Source organism: Trachurus trachurus (genome assembly GCF_905171665.1).
Source record: "Trachurus trachurus genome assembly, chromosome: 1".
In the NCBI taxonomy this organism is placed as follows: domain Eukaryota; kingdom Metazoa; phylum Chordata; class Actinopteri; order Carangiformes; family Carangidae; genus Trachurus; species Trachurus trachurus.
Window position 1 is genome coordinate 19,886,868 of NC_139891.1, and position 19,228 is coordinate 19,906,095.

The following is a 19,228-nucleotide window of genomic DNA, read 5'->3' on the forward strand; positions in this document are numbered from 1 at the left end:
CGCTTCTCCCTGCAGTCTTTCCAGTTTTAGCTCTGCTTTTCTTACCTTTAGTGTTAAATCAGACATTTTATTGCTCGGCAACAGTGACAGACAGCCACATTGTGATTGTCCATCCCATTCATATCTTAGTAACGCCCAAATGCATAATACAATGTAGGCACAGTCATGTTTTCTAACTTAAGCACTGAAAAAGGATCAGGATCTTTGTTCACAATACGACTGAATCTGGTATTTACATGAGTTGTCTGCAAACAGTGTGAGAGCATAAGCTTTTTTTTAAATGTGGATGAACTTGTGACACGGATACAGTTTCATCTTCCACTTTTATTACAAACCAAAAATTCAATTTTCACATATGAAGACAAACCAGTGTATCCTCTGTTCATCAGTTTGAGCCTGTGCTTGTCTGATGAACAGTGTGTGCACCTGTCATTCTAATAGCTCCTGGTGGACTCGTACGCTTCTGGGAAGGGGAGGCTGACGTGTCCACTTCCGGCCACTAGAGGCAGGATTCCAGCGTTGGGAACGACGTTCCAGGACAGCGTCATAGTGATGTTCTTATTGGCTCTGGAGACGAGACGCACTAGAGTTAGTCAGCCAATCACTGTACAGATACAGGTTGTATTGACTTAATTAGTGAAGAATGAACGAAAGGATGCAGTCTTTTCACTTTTACTACCTAACAATGTAAAGTATTGAGCTGCGTAGAGCCTACCAGACACTTTTAAGGTGGAATGTCTTATTTTACTCAAGCACAAGTTCTGATTGAAAATCAATACAATATGAGGCTTAGGACCACAGGGGAGGTTGAGACCAATTAGTAATTATAATTACAGTTTTAATGTTCATGATTTTTCAGTACTGTCAGGTAGTTTGATCTAACCAAAACAGCTAAATACAAGTTCTGCAAAACTACTTTATAATCATGGCGCCAGCCTTTTCCATTCCACATTTGAAAGAAATCAAAACCTGTGTGTGTCTCTCACCTGAGACCATTCCCATCATCAAAGAAGAAGTATTTAGACTTCATGTCCCGGAGATTCAGTTTGGTGTTTTCACCTCGAAGGACGATTTTATCCCACAGCACCACCTGATTCAGAGACTGAGGCACATGCAGAGTTTATTTGTCAAGAGGCCATAAATTGAACTGAAAAAGAATAATGAGGTGTGTGTGTGTATTGAAAAAGCCTTACATTACTCCTTGTGGCGTACTCAGCAGACAGATAGAGGAACAGCTGTTTAACGTTCCAGTCAAAAATCGGCTGCAGATGTAGAACAAGTTAAGGAAGAACAGGAGCACACGTATTCACCCTGGTCCAGTTTAGGTCCGTCTCTCACACAGAGTCAGCACCATAGCAACAGGGTGTATATGAAGTCAGGACTGACAGCCGTGCACACAGTATGAATGAATCAATGTATGGATTGGATGGAAAGAGGAGAGTCAGTGTTTGAATATCAGAACCATCTCATTGGGCTAGTGTGAGCCTTAAGTGAAACCTACAAACATCCTGATGGTGTCACTCCTGTTTCCTCACTGCTTTAGGTGACGTGAGCCAGAAATGTGCTGCTGCCAAGGAAACACTGACTGAGCTGTGGGCTATTTCCTGAGTCATGTTCTTTCTTTGCCCGTCTGTTGCTAGACCATGAGAAAACTTCTTCTCTTTTTTTTCTCACCTTTTTGAACAGATTTATAGAGGTTAATTTACAACAGGCAGAAAAAATGATAATTATTAGTCAAACTACAGCAGGGAAAATAAGTATTGAACGCGTCAATAGACTTGCATGGTGAGCATGCATAGAGGCCATGGTGGTTAAATGCATTACTCATTGTTTTGTATGTTATAACTATACTTGCTCTCTAAAGCTCCCTGTCAGTGGTCCTTGGCTCTTGGACAACTCTTAAGATTTCTGAAGAAATCTTGAGAGGACCTGGTCGTGGCCAGTTTATGGTAAAATGTTGTTCTTTTCAGTTACGGATATTGGCACTACCAGATAAAACGGTGCATTCAGACACATCTGTAACCGATGCCATCAGTATACTGCAACATACGTTTCTGAAGGTCTTGAGAAGCTCTTTGCTTTTTTCCCATCATGAGATTCCTCTTGTGTGACACCTTGGTGATGAGAAACCTTTTTATCGGCGTCAGTTTGGACTAAACCAGCTGATATTACTTTGCACTGAGGGACAGGATTACTTTCTAAATACCGACAGACTCTAGCTGCTTTCTTGGCTTACCATACCTTTTTGCACCTCCTTTTCTTCATGTGTTAAATACTTATTCCCTGTGTCATTTCACTTTATTACACATAGCTTAATTTATGGACATAAATGTTTGGATTTCTTTGTGTGTGTGCATTACTTGGGCTGTAGCCAACATCTAGTGAACATTCCATGTCAATAGCTCTACTAGAAATATGTTTTCTGAGAAAAACGATGTGTTCAATACTTATTTTTCCTGCTGTATATGTGTATCATGTCTGTGTGCTCAGATTTAAATGTCTTTAAAGCAGATATCAGTGGAATGTTTTTGTTAATATAAGTCCTAAATAGTCCTATTTTCCGTCAGCAATCACTTACATGAAGTATTTCAGCCTAAACACGAGTCTCTCCGTCACTCTGCTCTGCTGTAACCCGAGGAGAAAATTTTCCTTGTGGGATACAAGTGTTATCCAATGAGGAGAGAGAAGGCATGAAGGGCTGTGTGTGCAGCCAAGGGATGCGCGTGAATGTGGTGACGTAGCACGAGGACCAATTGATGCCTGACAAGGGCGGGGGCTGCTAACTCATGGTGCGTTCAAAGAAACTCGTACTTTGTGTTTTTCCTTCCTGTGAAGTCATACCAGTTCGATCTGGTACGAGTTCACGGGTCGGAAGTTACGAGTGGCCGTTATAGGGAACTTTCACAGACAACAGGATGGTAAAAACACGAGCTACGGGTTACCTGGAACGCTACCAAGTCGTAGTTGTGACTTGAAGCTGTAACTTACGGTTTCAAAAACCTGCCTTGAACGCAGCATTAGCCGAAACGGCCGTGAAGCTGATATCTGCTTTAAGTGTTTTATAAAGGGATAGTTCAAAATTTTTTGGCAAATTCTCCTATTGCCATAACCCCTATAGTCATAGGAGTAGGTTCTAGACTTATTCGGTATACCGGTACTAAATTGGTACTGGTATACTGGTATATTGGTGCCGAAATTATGGCAATTGGCGAATTTGCCAATATGTTAAACTATCCCTTTTTTTTTTAAGTATCTTCACCTCCTAACACTAAAACTACAATAACTGACAAACTGTTGCTTGCACACTGTCTTTGTTTTGTTTGATATCTCTGAAATCTCCTCTTCCACCACCAGACATTTGAGATTTATCCTACACAACTCTTCTTCTGTAACTTTGAGTAGCAGTAGTGAAAAGGATATCAGCCGTGAGGTCAAAAGTAATGAAACCCAGGTCGCTGCGCTCTCTGGGTCCTGTGAAGTCATCAACATTCTTCCTGTTGAACAGAGAAAACAAAACAAAGGTAAACATGGAGACAAATGGAGGAGATGAGGTGAGAGAGAGATCTAAAAGAGAAGATGCTACAAAGTGCAAGTCAAAACACAGCTTGTAGTTCAAACACCCTTATTCATACACACAGTTCATCTGTTGACTCTATTTACTCTATTTCTGGCATTATAAAAGCTACAGATATATCATGCTGTAATTTTGGTTTAGATTGCTTTGATCTGCTATGATGATATATAAGGTGTATTGTTTTAACACAACAGTGGATAAAATGGATAATACATTAACCAAAATGAGGAAATATGTCAGTAAGACACTCATGTTAGAGCAGCATCTTGACAAGAGCCATAGTGTGTTTACATGACAGTCTGGGTCTGTTTTCAATTGTTGACCAGAGTGTACTTGTAAATCTAGTCCAGATATAGACCTGGTGTAAATCAATAATTTCAGAACCGCTGCTTCGTGCTCAGACAGACCTCACTTCCCCTTCACACCGGAAGTTGACTACAGTGTCGTATCACTCAGTGAGAGTGAGTGGAGCAGACAAAAGCTGTCCGCTGTTAGTGTGTTGTCTTTCTCCCTCACTGTTTGTACTGCATGAACACATTAAAGCACTTGTGAAGCTGAGATACCCCACAGGCTACCGTAGCTGCTAAACCTCAGTCAGAAAACACGGTCAACCCCCAGAGCAGAGCACACATCATCTCACACACACACAATGAGGGCTGCACCGGCGGCTGCAGGCTCGAGTCCCCACCACCGAGCAGAGACCCGGAAACAGCTTTAGGAGAGAGAGACGAGTGTTTTGAGCGTTTAGCGCCGTTCACAGACCAGGTGCACGTTAGGAAAAGCGTCGACCGAGGAGGCTTCGTGATAGCAGCTGCTACGGACGACGGGTGCTACTCACAGCATGACTTTGGAGACGTGGATGTCCACAGGAACTCTTCTGTCTTTGAACGCCGTGGTGACGAAGCAGCCGAAGGTAAGGGCCGCCATGACGCTGAGGGAGAAGGCGAACAGGGAGTTCGCTCTGGACAGGACCGTGTTCATGGCGGCGATGGACAGAGACAGACCGCTGCTGTAACAACACAACACACTGCTGGACGAGGCGAGCAAAGCGGAAGTGTTAACAAACTACATCCATTCGAGTGGGAAGCGTCATAGGATGATACGTATTTCCTTTTTGTGATTTTCAAAATAAAACAACCACAGGCCCACAAGTATGGGCAGCCAGAGGGGTCGAAATTCGTCTGATTACCAGAGGCAATAATAAAAAGTGAATTTTATTTAGGCTACATAATTTATATTTACCTGATTTAAATTAATAAATTACAATTCATTTGAGAAATAAAGTGCAACCATAACAGCTGTCCCATATAAAATGCCTGTGTGAGAGCTGCACCTAGGTAGAACGAGACAGAGAAGGGGATAATAATAAAAACATCCTGCATAGAGACAGAGAAAAGAGAGAAGAATAACAAACACTCCTGGAACAGTAGGCTCTATGCCGAGGGTCACATGACCAAACCGGAAACCGGGTAACTCCACTTCCGCTTAGATTCTGACAAGCACAACGCGCGGTAAAAACAAATCAAACAGACCACAGCCAGCTACTTCTACGCGTTCTTTTGCTACAGGTAGTTATAACGTTATAGTCTCTTTTATGTTGTATGTAATGTATAATGTTTTTTATCGCTTTTATGTTTTATGTTTGAAAAATGTCGAGTAAAGACAGGGAAAAGAAGGTGAAGTGCCAGCCAAGGCAAAGTGCAAGCAACCACAGCTTTTGCTGTGTTCCTGAATGCCCTATGTCAGGGAGATTCAACAGCTCTGTCAGTTTCCATTCGTTCCCCAAGGACGTGGACCAAAGAAAGAAGTGGATTCACAATATTAAAAGAAAAAACTTAATAATAAAAAAGAGCAACACCGTCTTTTTTTTTTTCTTTTTTTTTTATTCAAAACTTTGTTTCACAGTACAAAAATAGTTTTTCATGGTAACATGCAATTACTAAAGCACATTTATATTATACGCCAGGGGGAATTTATAAGTTTCCAACAAAATTTTCAAGTTTTCACATATATTGATAGTCTTAATCGCTTTCTGGTTGTTTGAAAATTTGATGGAGGTTATGTATTGCTTGAGCTGTTAAAAGCAGTAAAGGAAGGTTTTTTTTAATGAACTTACATTTGTGAATATGAAATTTTGCCATTATTATAATAAGGTTGATAATAAAAGCAACTGCAACTTCCTCCTCCTTAAAGGTGTACAGAAAAGAAAATTGAATTTGAGCCCACTCTGGATCATAAAATTAATGTAATAGGCTAACTCATCTATCAGACGATGTAGGCCAAACTTTGTGCAAAATTCTATTTTTGAGTAAATCCGGGATGAAAGTGTGTATTTTTTTTTCTCGCATTGGATAATGCAGGCGCACGGATTATACGGCAGCCTGTACACAATTCATCAGCCACTGACATTGGATCCGTAATCCGTCATTCAAACGTCTGAGACACGCACACACACGGAGCTCGGTCTCGCCCCAAGCTTTGAATATCCCGCCCGCTTGATAACGACCAATCAAATTCGTTTTCCTTACTCGCAGGGCCGTAGCCAGGATTTTTGAAATACCGAGGTCATTTAGTCGTGGTGCGCGGGGGGGTGGCGTCAGAAATTTGGGGCAATTTTATATTAAAAGGCTTCAATCTGGTGCACTTTGACAGATAAAAACTACACACATCATATTAGATTAATGCCATTTTTTATGATATTATCATCACTAGTGATCATCCAGAGAAGACCCAACTTCACTGAATTCTGATGAGAACACACCATCTATTACAAACAGTAGACTAGGTCCTCACATTCGTAGCAGCCACAGAGTAGCAAAAATATTATATTATAAAGTTTAATTCCAGCTCGAAAAAAAAAGTCTGAAATGCAATGTGATGGTCCTGGTTGTTAACATAAAGATTAACAGGTTTCTAGGGTGAAGTGTGCACTCTTTTTTTTACCATAGCTATAGCCTACTATTTTTGGGTGACTTCCTTCTGGAGCGTCAGCTGTGTTCCTCACTTTGAAACAGGCCCAGGAAGTTTGTTTGCTTTTCCTTATAGTTACCACAAACATACATCTGACTGCTCCTTGTTGCAGCAAATTTTGGTTTGTGTTATAATTGGTTATTCACTTTGTTTAGCTATGTAGTATTTCACATTTCTATGCATATTTTTTATTAGTAAAATATTGGTGTCAAACTTCATTTCGGTTGTATGGTCTTCTTTGAATGGGAAAATATGAAGAGGTCTAGGTGAAATCAAAATGAGCCAAAAACAGTTGTATTTGGATGGAGTGAATATTATGACACAGGCTATTAGTGAAATATAGCCTAATTAGTTTTCCAAAGGTCAAATTCCACCTGGACATACGTATCTCTGATAATAAAACAGCTGCAAAATTGCTCAGGTTCATTTTTTTAGCATCTACTTTTACACAGTTAGCCTACACATTACATCAATTTTACTCTAATGTGATTTTTGTTAGTATTCTTACTAGGCAGAGATGAAAAATTTACATTTTCTACTGTAGCCTACTCCAGACATGTCTGTAGTAATCTCACCGGTCTTAGCTTTCTTTAAATAAATAAATAAATAAAAAAGACTGAAATAAAACTAATGGTTGCCTAAACTTTACACCGTATGCTCTTTGTTAAATCTGTCCAACATTTTTTAGAAACAATTTCACAGTCTTTGTTTGTGAAATATTTGTGCTTGTGCACCACATATGCTCACATCTTGTGCATCTCCTGGGGGCGAAGCCCCCCTGTCCTTAAAACTTAGTGACGCCCCTGTCTGTAAACATAAAATTTATCATGTCACTGTGCTTTTCACATAAAGTTGATGGAAGAATGGACAGTGCAGATGCCCCCTCAGTTTAGTATCTGCAGGAAAGAGGTCTCTGCTCTCCCCCACTTAGCTTAACTAGTGCATAGTGCAGGACACAGACAGTAAACGGCGCTGAATTGACCCTATTAAACAGCTGTTTTCTCCGCATACATGAGGTTCCGTCCCGAAATAATACAGCGCTTCAAGTGCACGTATGTACGAAACTTTTACAGTTTAACAACTGGTTGGAAAGAGCAGTTTATCTAGAGCCAACTCACTCAGTAGCCTTCTCCTCCATGCACGCAGGCTCCGCGACGCGCTGTATCACTCGCTTTTTCCGAATGAATCGCCTTTTTTCCCGCGACCAGTAAACAAACACCAGCGTACGTGAGGGCGTCAATAAACAAGAGCATTATAGGCCTACCGGAATTGTTGTTTGGACAAGAGAGGAGTCACTCAGTCACCTTCCATCTGTCCTCCCTAATACTTTGCACTTTTTTTTTTTTTTTCATTCATTAGGCCGAAAAAAATACCGAGGTCATGACCTCGGTGTCCTCAATGGTAGCTACGGCCTTGCTTACTCGGGTAAACTCGTGTTGCAGCTCGTGACAACTCGGCGCGAGTCGCGCGACAAACAGGACAAACGGCCATTTCTGTACACCTTTAATAACGCTGAGAGGACAGCTGAAGAAAGACACAGGGACGTGGAGACAAAGTGTTCTACCGAGCGATTCAGTGACTGTAAGCAGCCTGACACTGCTACATTACTATTTACTGTTGCATTTTTCCGGTTCGGAGGTCGGATTTGCGAGTTCCGAGTGCAATTGAACGCAGCAAGCGCTGGGCCGGCTTGGATCATAACAAAGACAAATGCTGCATTTGCCCCACTGACACTATACTGTTGGCGATTTTTTTTGTAAATTTAGTTATGGCTCCCCCCGACCCATCTTTTGCATACTTCAGCTTATTTTATGCTATTACTGCTGTATTTGCGATAATGCTCCTTTAAACACAAAATACAAGCAATAACCACATATGACATAATCATAATAATTTATCACGGCAGCAACATAAAATCCATAATTAAAAATAATAAACATATCATAAACTAGCTACATAATATACAAGTAGCCTACTGTAAAAACAAAAATATGGTTAAAATAAATAAATAAATAAAACATGTGTAAAATAGATTTTATATCCTTAACAAATATATCATATCTAAACCACCAAGATATTTTAATTTACCAATTGATTTGCATTTACAAATTTATATTTCCATACAGCCACATGATGTAATAATAAGTCGATATCTCCTTATGTAAATCGATATCTTATAAACAGACTACATATGGCAACATGAGTCTTCATATGGGGACATGCAGTTGGCCACATGTTATCTGTTGTCTGTGTAGGCAGCCCAAATGCAATCGGATGTGATGGCTGCCGCGGTGAGATCCTCTGTGCAGCGTGAGAGTCACAGGTTCATATCTGTCAGATCGAGGAGCCTTCACTCCGCCACAACCACAGATCTCTGCTCAGCTGGCTGCCCCCCCACCCCTCTCTTGAAGGACAAAAATAGCCTCGCTCCTGGACACGTGGTCGTGCATGTGAGGCTGTCGTGTGCGTTGAACACAACAACAACAAAGCCTCTCAGCCAATCACGTCTCTCCAAATACCCCCCCTCCTGTCCGCTCTGCTGTCCTCAGCCTGCTGCTGCTGGTGCAGCCAGTGTGGTTGGAGCGGCTGGCGAGTGAGGACATAAGACGCAGGAACATGCCACAAGTTCCGACCGGAGCTCCGGAGGTGTCCCGGAAAAGAGGAGCAGAGCCCGGATCGCTACCCGAGCAAGGCGCGGAGAGGAAAAAGGCCTGTTGGGGCATCCTGACCAGCCAAGGTCGGTGCACTGCTGTGCCCAGGTTAAAAGCTCAGGCTGTTTCTATTGGGAAACAGAATCTATCTATCTATCTATCTATCTATCTATCTATCTATCTATCTATCTATCTATCTATCTATCTATCTATCTATCTATCTATCTATCTATCTATCTATCTATCTATCTATTAAAGCGTAGCCTACAGGCGTGTAGACAAACTCTTCATGAATATGACATTTAGCCTAGATTGTGAAGATGTTGTTGCTAGACTGGAAAAAAGAAGTGACAAACATCTGCATGAGCTCAGCAAAGGTTTAATTGACCACCAGCAGCTAATATATAAGACATGTAGCCTATGTACATGCCTTTATCAAGAGTGATGTTGCCATATTTGTTATCATCAAGGGCATATATTATTTCTCTGTCATCCAGATAAAGTTTATAACATAAGAAATATCAAATAAAAATTTAAACCATTATTTTATAATGGATATTGTATATGATGTAACATGTTTTTACCATATAGCTATGTTAGCAATTATAATTTAACAATTTATCATTTAAAACTTGCATCTATAGATGCACGTTTCAAAACAACATATTCTCAAATTTTAACTTAAGAAATTATATTGAAGTTTCAATGTCATTTATAATATATTTTGCTCTGGCATAAATATACATGTGCATAACCTGTCTACAATATATATATACACATTTCATGTGCTAGACATAAACTGCATGTCACAAACTGTTTTAAATTGTTCCATTTCACATATGTTATTGGTTATGTCATAATAAATAAAAACATATGTCGGATATACGGACATTTCATACATGTAGCTTTCATTTGCATAAAAATATCTGATCTTTAGACAGAGCATTGCTTCTTCTTTGTGATCACTTTTCCCTTTAAAGTTAAATGTAGTTCACAGACAAAACAAACTAACTAAACAAATCAAACTTACAATTAGCTATCCAAGAAAAAACTCATTATTAGCATGGTCACTGACGCAATACTGCTTCATGTCCTACTTGTGTCACTGTTCCTGCACCAGCTGCTGAACTTGTCAACATGATGACAGCTCTCTGTTTGTATCTCCGTGAGCTGCAATGTGAAGTCTGCATTTTCCGATGACCCAGTTAGAGTATAATCATCAATAAAGGTGTGTTTAAATGGGCCCTACATAAAGCTGTAAACGAGAGCTGTATAAGGTCAGGAGGACCAGATCAGAGTGAGGACTGTGTCCATATAGTATTTAATTCTCCAAACTGACCAGTAGGGAATGTTTAAGGGAGCGTGAGCTGCTTCATGTCTACATTTAGATTTTTTCAAGATTGAGAAAGAGAGAGAGACTTAAATTACAACACCACCATAAAACAGCTGAACTGAACTGAACTTGTCTCCTGATGGATTTTAGCAAATGGCTGCAAACTGTTATACTATCAGTGGTGTTTATATTGATAGTAGTGAAATTATATAAAAAATAATCTATTTTTATTAAAACTGTTGTAACACAGGCTATAAAGTTGTTGAAATATCATTGGACTGAGACAGTTCAGCTGCACATTGAATAAATCAGGGAATGGGCACCTGGTGACTGGCTGGTAGCACCACATACAGTACCTTTCAGGCTTTGTTTCTAACTGCAGCAGCTAAAGGTATGAATTCTTTATTGGCATGAATGTTACGAGAACTATGTTGCCAAAGCATCAAGAATCAATGAAACAAAACACATACAACTCACAGAATCAAATATATACAAATAATCTCTTTCAATGTGTTAAAGGTAAAAAAAAAAAAAAAGCTCCAAAAACAACAAAAAATGATTATATAACTCAACCAGAAAGCTTTGCCAACATATTATAGCTCTTCTCTTCGCTGCTGTGAGGGCTTACAGCTCACGTGTGTGACAACGATCAAATTATTAATGAACAGCGCAGACCTGATGTGTGTTTGTGTGTGTGCGTGTGGGGATAGAGGCAGAGGTGTTCACTGGGAATGAGTAAAAGAAGGAGAGTAGTGATGCTTTATCTTCATGCGTTAGGGTGCACATGCAGCCAGTATCGTAGGTGCAAGGTTAACATGACAACACTATGAGGTTTTTTGTAGTAGCTGTCCCTGTAAAAGGGCACGCCACCTAACATTGTCATTGACTCACAATGCTTTTTTCTCTCAGTTTTTGCTCCTTTTCTTCTATTTCTTGCTCCTCAACCCCAAGAACACCCAGATTATTCTTCCTCAACCCTCCAGCTCTTCACAGTTGGCCTGTGAGGTCCCTCGCCTCACCTTGAAGCTGGCCAGTGAAATAAGTGGTTTTCTCTTCCTCCCTGTACTCCCTTACTGTATATGAGGCCTGCAGGCCAGTCACAGTATCAGTGTCCAGTTTATAAAAGCCCTCATAGATCCTTGAAGCAAGTTGGGTGTATGGGAAAGCAGCTTTAGAGTTTCCAGCCTTGGTCTCATCTCTGTTCTTTCTCTATGCACTGCACAAGTTAGCTGTAGCGCTGTGCTGCATTGATTTCTGGTACCTGGAAGTTGCCATTGCAGGCTTGAGAGGGTTCTCACTTCTTATTCAAACTTAACACTACCTGATCTCTCCAGTTTATATCCCAGCTCGCACCAAGTTATCATTTTTAACACAATCCATTTTAACTCAACCGGGTTCCTTTGAGTCCCAGGAACACCCACTTAGGTGGAAAATCCCCAGAGATCATCTTTGATATGTCTCAAATCGCTGTGGGGAGAGAAATGGAATCAATGAGAAGCGTTGCAGCGTTGGAGAAGCCAGATCTCTCATGAAGTGGCCTGAGGATTTATGGCATCTCTGGTTTAGGAAGTCCCGCTGAGAACCTTTGATGCATGTCTCTCTCTGCAGCATTTCCTGTTGTCTCATTAAAACCTAAATAACGTTGTAAGATGCCTGAAGAGCCTTGTAAAGAGTTCACCACAGTCAGTGTTAGACATGGAGGAGCTGTGTGTGCAGCTGAAGTATGTAAGGGTCAGGTATCGTGATCAGTTCTGGCAGAGGGAAATAAGGAATTGTTGAGGTGTTATTGGTTATTGGAAAAATGGGTTTGAGATCTAAACCCTGCAGCTCTCTGATCGGTGCAGAGCACACACGTCAGACTCTGACATTTGTTAAAGGAGCATTATCGCAAATACAGCAGTAATAGCATAAAATAAGCTCAAATATGCAAAAGATGGGTCGGGGGGAGCCATAACTAAATTTACAAAAAAAAATCGCCAACAGTATAGTGTCCGTGGGGCAAATGCAGCATTTGTCTTTGTTATGATCCAAGCCGGCCCGGCGCTTGCTGCATTAAAATGCACTCGGAACTCGCAAATCCGACCTCCGAACCGGACAAATATGCAACAGTAAGTAATGTAGCAGTGTTAGGGTGCTCACAGTCACTGAATCGCTGGTAGAACACTTTGTCTCCAAGTCCCTGTGTCTTTCTTCAGCTGTCCTCTCAGCGTTATTAAGGAGGAGGACGTTTCAGTTGTTGTTGTCGTTGTTGTGGTTGTGCGCGACGTAGAGCTGCCGCTTCCACTTCCACTAGCGAGTTTTCTTTTTCCCGCACGTTCATTCAGCCTGGTGAGGAGAAGGAGGGGGGGCGGGGGGGGGACTTAACGAGGCTGCTCTCTCTCTCTGACAGCTGCCCACTTGTTTATATCTGATAAGCTCCGCCTGGCTCCATCTAGTGGCCGAATTTTGCGATAATACTCCTTTAATGGTCATTCTTAAGTCGATGGCCTGATAACGAGATATATAGCAATGTTTTTTACATTAATGAAGCAACATCCACAAACAGTTGGGATGCCTTCAATTACCATTTTAAAGTTATGTACCGTTCCAAGACTTTAACAACATAAAAATGTAAAATGAACCATCTGATCAACATAATGAAGCATACTGGGAAAAGAGAGTAACATGGAAAGGCAATATTCAGACAGGTAGTTAAAATGTGATTTAAAGAGGGAGGTGTTTAAGTGTTCTCTATGTCTGTCTGTCCCAGTGTTGCTCATGACCTCTCCAAAATGGCTGCTGGCATGTACCACCCAGAGGAGGGCAGGGAGATGAACGACCTCACAGACCGTCTAAATATGGCTGCCTGCCTCTGCAATTCTGCAACTCTGCAGCTCGTGTCTTCTCTCGGCAGATTAGATGAGAGGAGGAGGAGGTGTTTTCTTGGCAGCTCAGGTGGTTGAGTCAGTCAGTAATAGATAGTTATCTGGTTAATCTGGCGGGTTAGCTTAATTTGTTTGATCTGAACACTGTGAGAGGTCCCGCTCCCCATTACAGCAGCAAGCAGTTTGTTATCCAACTAGTTATTCAGTGAGCTCGTAAGCTAATTAGTAGTTATTTTTAGTAATTACAGTACACTGTCAGTGTTGAATGTGTGATCTTAAATCTGACATAGGGACAAGAAAAGGTGTGGAGGTGAGGTCCTTCCATTTCCACCTCATTCAGGATGTCGTACAGATACCAGTGGCTGGATGTGCCGTGGGGAGACGGAGACATGGGTATGTTGTATAGGCAGGACTGTGTGTTGATGTGGTGTGAGTGAAGTTACTGCTGCTACAGTTGTTCAGCAAGAGCTCACGAGCACTAAAAATAACTCCAGGGGGGGTCCGCGCTGAATTCCTAGGGTGAAGACTTTGCCAGCAGCACCAAGGTGTTTCTCCTTCCTGTTAAGTGTTTTAATAATGTGGCTGCTACTTTTCATAACTCACATGTCTGGGAAACTCACTTTCATAACATTAGGCTAGTTTTAATGAAATTTGTAGATTAAGTAGTATAGATTAAGTATAAATTAAGCGTGACTTCATTGAGTAAACCTGCCATGCGTCGCCAGTAGCTACTTGCAAGATACAGATACAGAAGATGTTATAGCACCACTTTATAATAGGCAGATGTGCATATTTGGCTGAGGTGAAAAGTAAGATGTCTTGTAGATAAAGGTAGGGTCCAAACCAGAGACAGAAGACAGACAGAAGAGAATCAACGATCTATCTATCCATCACCTATACTGCTTATATGTGCAGGGTGCAGGGGACTGACACATAGAGATGAGCAATGATCACACAATGCTCACACATACATGCAATGGATACAACATGAATATATAACTTGTATTTCAGTCTGTCATGTAAATTTAGCATAGCATGCAGCTCTGGGTGTCATATTTCTGTGTTGTTACTGCTATCACTCAGTCAAGTCAGGATTTCTCACATTTCACAGTGAGAATATGACAAGATATTAATGACTAAATACACAAATTTCTTGTGTCCAGGTTCCTGGGCAGATCGCTCCCCGCTCCATGAAGCAGCTTCTCAGGGTCGACTGCTTGCCCTGCGTACTCTGCTGGCCCAGGTAATGCCCTTGAACACACACACACTTATCTTGGTTGTGATAATGAATTTCCTTTACCCTTAACCTCAACCCTAATCTAGTTCTAACTCTCATAAAAACCCTTTCAGGTTGTGAGAACCAGCCAAAACGTCCTCAGAAAGTTCTCACGCACGTAGTTACTTATAGTCATTGTGTTACCTGCAGCAGATCCAGAAAAGCAGCAGGAGCACTGGGACAGAAACTAAATGATGTGTTCAGGGTCCGCAGGAAAACTGGGGGCTGACTATTGATAAAGTACATCAAATAACATCAACTATCACTTTAACCTGAATCGAAAGCATGGGCTGGTTACTTTGTTCTTCATTAGGTTTCACTCAGCAAAACTGTATTTGCACACACACCAGTCGTGTTTTTTTTTATAACATGTCAAAGTACCTCCTTTTATTAGGCAGCGTTATCACACATTGCAAGATTTCCTCATACCATGCTGGCCTACCACCAACCCAAACATGCGCCTTGTCAAAGCCAGCTCCAATTAAATCTCTGAGACAAAGAAACAACAAGATCATGATCCAAAGCCAGGTTCAACATCCACCACGAGCTACTTCAGGAAACATTTTTAAACAGCCTCCATTACCAACAAATATAGAATTAACACTGACAAATACAACTTTTGTATAGAACTGTCATGCTACACAATGTTGTTGTTATCTCATAGCAGAGTTTAATAGTAAGTGGAGAGAGGTGGGAGGTCCTATACAGAAACCATGCAAACTCCTCATAATATAACTAATAACACAACAGATGCAGCTGCAGTTATTTCTTCAAGTGTCATTATGAATATATTTAAAAGGAGAAGGCGGGCAACTGTCATTGAGAGCTGGTAATCTGTGAAATCTATATCTATCACTGGTGCTTTTGACTCTTTTTTAGGGTTACCACGCCAACATTGTCACCATCGATCATGTGACCCCTCTTCATGAAGCCTGCCTGTCCGGACACGTCGCCTGTGTTCGAGCACTAATAAACGCTGGAGCTAATGTAAGTCTGTCGGATTGTCAGAAAGGGTGTGTAATGTTATGATACGTGTGTGTGTGTGTGTGTGTGTGTGTGTGTGTGTGTGTGTGTGTGTGTGTGTGTGTGTGTGTGTGTGTGTGTGTGTGTGTGTGTGTGTGTGTGTTTGTTTGTTGCTCACATTTTATCTGTGTGTCTAGGTAAATGCTGCTACCATCGATGGTGTCACTCCTCTGTACAACTGTTGTGCCTCTGGGAGTGTCGGCTGTTTGGACCTGCTGCTGCAGAACGGAGCTCACACACACACGGCACACACACACTTCCCCTCGGCTCTGCATGAAGCCTGCAAGAGAGGTGAGGACACAGAACAGGGACATATCAACGTCTTCTTCTTCTGCAGTTGGTGTCCATCACAGTCCCTCAAGCTATGAGGTAAAAAATGTTGACATTTAAGTCACTGACTGGGGACTGACTGGCGCGTGTAACTTTTCAACTGTATGATATTCAAATATAAAAATGAGAAACTATGGGATTACTTAGATGAGGCCAACTTCAAAGCGTCTAGTGACATCATCCATCCATCCAGTGGCTATAACACTTATCTGTGCAAGTTTGTGGGAAGCCAATCACAGCTGTCATAGAGCGAGGGCGGGGTACACACCGGTTAAATACAGAGACTGCTTGCTGAAAAACTGTCCCTGAAGGCAACGTGCATCAGCGGTTTTGCTTGAATTTCCCTCTAAAACAACTCCATCTCCTAACGTTCCGTTATTATCTCATAGCGTGGTGAATGTGCAGGTCACAACTTGGCCACGAGAGCATTTTGGAGTTGTTGGATTGTGTATTTGATGAGTGTGATGAGGGAAACCAAGAAATCCCATTATCCTTTGCAGCGTAGCTCTGAGCAGCTCACGGCTCTGCTCGGCTGTTCTAAAAACACCTTGCACCGACAATTTAAGGTGACAAACCTACTGCTATGACTATAGCGATTATGGAAATGGGCCAATTTGCCAAAATGTCGAACTATCCCTTTAATTATTTTACGACACACATGACCTTGTCTTTGAACATTTGTGAATGTTTCAACATTTTGTGTGTGTGCAGGTAGCAGTCAGTGTGTAGAGTCCCTGCTGTCTCATGGAGCAGATCCAGACAATGAAATGCCCCTCCTGGGCACGCCTCTCTACATGAGCTGTCTACACCAACACACCGCCTGCACAAAGATCCTGCTGCACAGAGGTGTGTCCTGTTTACCTCTGACACTTACACTTGTTGTTTTAGTGGTCTGAGGGGGTGACAGTAGTGAGTGAGCATTTGAGCAACTGAAATGATCACTTTTTCTTTTTTCAATGTTATCATTTTGTGGCTTCTCAATCAATCAATCAATCAATCAATCAAACTTTATTTGCATGGCATTTTTCATGCAGGTTAGTAGAGCTCAAAATGCTTCACAGACATCTGACCATTTATAATTTAAAAAAGAATAAAAAAAAAAAAAAATCTTATCAGTAATTTTTTTTTCAATTAGGCTACTAGACATTTCAGGTGACCCCATTTGAATTCCAGGCGACCCCACGCGGGGTCCCAACCCCAAGGTTGAAAAACACTGCTCTAAGGGTACATCCTCATTTTACATTTAAAGATTTCTGCCCTCTCCTCCTCTCCTTTTCTAGGGGCCAGCGTTAATGTCGGCAAAAGAGGTGACTCTCCTCTTCATGCAGCTGTGAGACAGGACAGTGCTGATCAGGTGTCGCTGTTGCTGGACTACGGAGCTGACGCCAACCTCAGAGACGGTAACAATCAGAGGCCTGTGGAGTTGGCGCCCTCCGGTGGGAAAACACAACATCTGCTACTGACATTTGAAGGTACACTGCAACACAACGTCTTGTGCCGAGGTGGTGATTCTCCATGTGGGGGAACCACTTGACATTCAAACGGAAATCAATCTGTTTGTCTCCAGGTTCTCCGAGGAGTCTCTGCCAGTTGTGTCGTATCCAGATCAGGAATCTCATTGGCCGTTCCCGGCTGAAGCAGCTGCCCCACCTTCCTCTACCCTCCTTGCTCACTCACTACCTGGAGCACACATAGAGCATGAGTGGGAAGATTTCTTAAACTTGGATGTGCCAAGCTCCTGGTTAATCACATTTCATAACATGTTGTTGTCATGGTTTGTACTTTCTAGTACATCACAGCTGTTGTTGCACCACACATTGCCTTTGTGCTGCCATACCTCTCACACTGTATGTGTATGTTTAATATCTGTTCTGTTAGACTTTACATGTCTCCCCGTTGAATGACTGTCTGGCTCGTAGCATCAGCAGATCCAGACTCTGAGCTCACTTTTATTGTAGATGTTGGTTTTGTGAATACTGTGAATTCATTTACACTGGCCCTCACATATCTGTATGTGTAAACACCAATAAATGAAGCGTGACATGACCTTAGTGCCCTCTCTGGCAACCATGGAGCAGGATCACGCCGAACCATTTGAAAAAGTACTGATACCATACTGTTGAAATATGCTATTATGGTAAAACTCAAGTGTTGAAAATGTTACTTCAACAAAAGTAAAGCAATAACCAGGAAAATGTAGCCTACTTACAGAATAAAACGCAAATGTACTGGAAAAATGGGAGCTGTGACTGGTATACCTAATATATTAATTTACATGGATTAAATGTGAGTCCAAGACACTGACTTTTTGTATTGACCAATGGGCACGTAGAACTGGCAAAAATGAAATTAATGAAAATGTAAAATGATTTTTTTTCTTATGAATACTACTTCTTACTCAGTCACAGGTAAAAGGAAAACATTTTACATACTTAATATATTTGTTGTTCAATAACTTCATTGATTTGATAAGAGAATTTATTTCTTGGCGAAAAGGACAATTTTTTGTTCAGTTGATTTTTTTGGGGATTAAAAAAAAAGTATTTAGAATAATGAAGTTAATTCAATATTAAAGAACCCCATCATTTTGATAATGATACAAATCAGGTAGAAGGATGAGAGAGTATTGTCAAAAAAGGAATTAACATTTCTTAGGAATAATTGGAAAACTTAGCCTACTATAACACTCAGGGAGGCATAATGAAGTACATTTAATTGGGTACTTTGCTTTGGTATGTTTTGTGAGTGTTCTTGCCTTACTTAAGCATCGTTTTTTCATAAAGCTATAACTTTTACTTTACCACACTTCAAAGAAAACTATAGTGCCACTACTTCTATGAAGTAGAATGAAGAAGTCTTACTATTCTACACGTCCTTGTCAACCAGTAGGGTGTCTTTCAGTGAGACATGAGGTGGAACAAAACAACAGTTTGTTGTAAATCTGAATGAACTCAAGTAAAAGTCTGACTGATGTGACCAACTTCCACTTGTACTGGCACCGTATTGTCTCATCTGTAGCCATGGAGTTGTGTGCTTTATCAAACATGTGGTGCCCCCATTGTATTAAAACTGACACACTTAACATTACATTTGTTCCAATTTCTCCGATTTCTTTCCTCAGTATTTTACACAGTTGAGTGGACATTTGTCTTTCTTTCTTTTCTCTTTTTTATATCCCTGCACCCCCATCTTTGTGACGTGGCCATA

The 19,228-nt window shown here is 41.2% G+C and overlaps 2 protein-coding genes across 3 annotated transcripts; one reads left to right on the top strand and one right to left on the bottom strand.

The window, feature by feature from the left end:
• Positions 1-306: 306 nt before the first annotated feature.
• spcs3 (signal peptidase complex subunit 3) lies at positions 307-4,648 on the bottom strand. The gene is made up of 5 exons (XM_083974497.1): positions 4,413-4,648; positions 3,419-3,494; positions 1,194-1,268; positions 987-1,102; positions 307-567 (listed from the first exon to the last, which is right to left on the bottom strand). The coding sequence occupies exons 1-5, from the start codon at positions 4,553-4,555 to the stop codon at positions 435-437; spliced, it is 543 nt and encodes a 180-aa protein (XP_083830623.1). The 5' UTR covers positions 4,556-4,648; the 3' UTR covers positions 307-434.
• A 4,427-nt stretch (positions 4,649-9,075) lies between these two features.
• Positions 9,076-18,960, top strand: LOC310989562 (ankyrin repeat and SOCS box protein 5-like). 2 transcript variants are annotated; one of them, XM_083976662.1, is made up of 8 exons: positions 9,080-9,281; positions 13,683-13,785; positions 14,556-14,635; positions 15,548-15,655; positions 15,829-15,982; positions 16,733-16,867; positions 17,302-17,493; positions 17,589-18,960. In XM_083976662.1, exons 2-8 carry the CDS (start codon positions 13,734-13,736, stop codon positions 17,714-17,716), a joined length of 849 nt encoding a protein of 282 aa, XP_083832788.1. In that variant the 5' UTR covers positions 9,080-9,281; positions 13,683-13,733; the 3' UTR covers positions 17,717-18,960. The 2 variants fall into 2 exon arrangements, with proteins under 2 accessions (XP_083832787.1, XP_083832788.1); XM_083976661.1 differs by lacking the exon at positions 13,683-13,785 and having other exon boundaries at positions 9,076-9,281.
• Positions 18,961-19,228: the final 268 nt, after the last annotated feature.

Coding starts and splice junctions, on each gene's coding strand:
- spcs3 (XM_083974497.1), bottom strand. CDS start 4,555: ATGAACACGGTCCTGTCCAGAGCGAACTCCCTGTTCGCCTTCTCCCTC. Junction 3,495..4,412: donor CACGTCTCCAAAGTCATGCT/GTGAGTAGCACC, acceptor TCTGTTCAACAG/GAAGAATGTTGATGACTTCA. Junction 568..986: donor GATGATGGGAATGGTCTCAG/GTGAGAGACACA, acceptor TCTCGTCTCCAG/AGCCAATAAGAACATCACTA.
- LOC310989562 (XM_083976661.1), top strand. CDS start 9,161: ATGCCACAAGTTCCGACCGGAGCTCCGGAGGTGTCCCGGAAAAGAGGA. Junction 14,636..15,547: donor TGCGTACTCTGCTGGCCCAG/GTAATGCCCTTG, acceptor ACTCTTTTTTAG/GGTTACCACGCCAACATTGT. Junction 15,656..15,828: donor TAATAAACGCTGGAGCTAAT/GTAAGTCTGTCG, acceptor CTGTGTGTCTAG/GTAAATGCTGCTACCATCGA.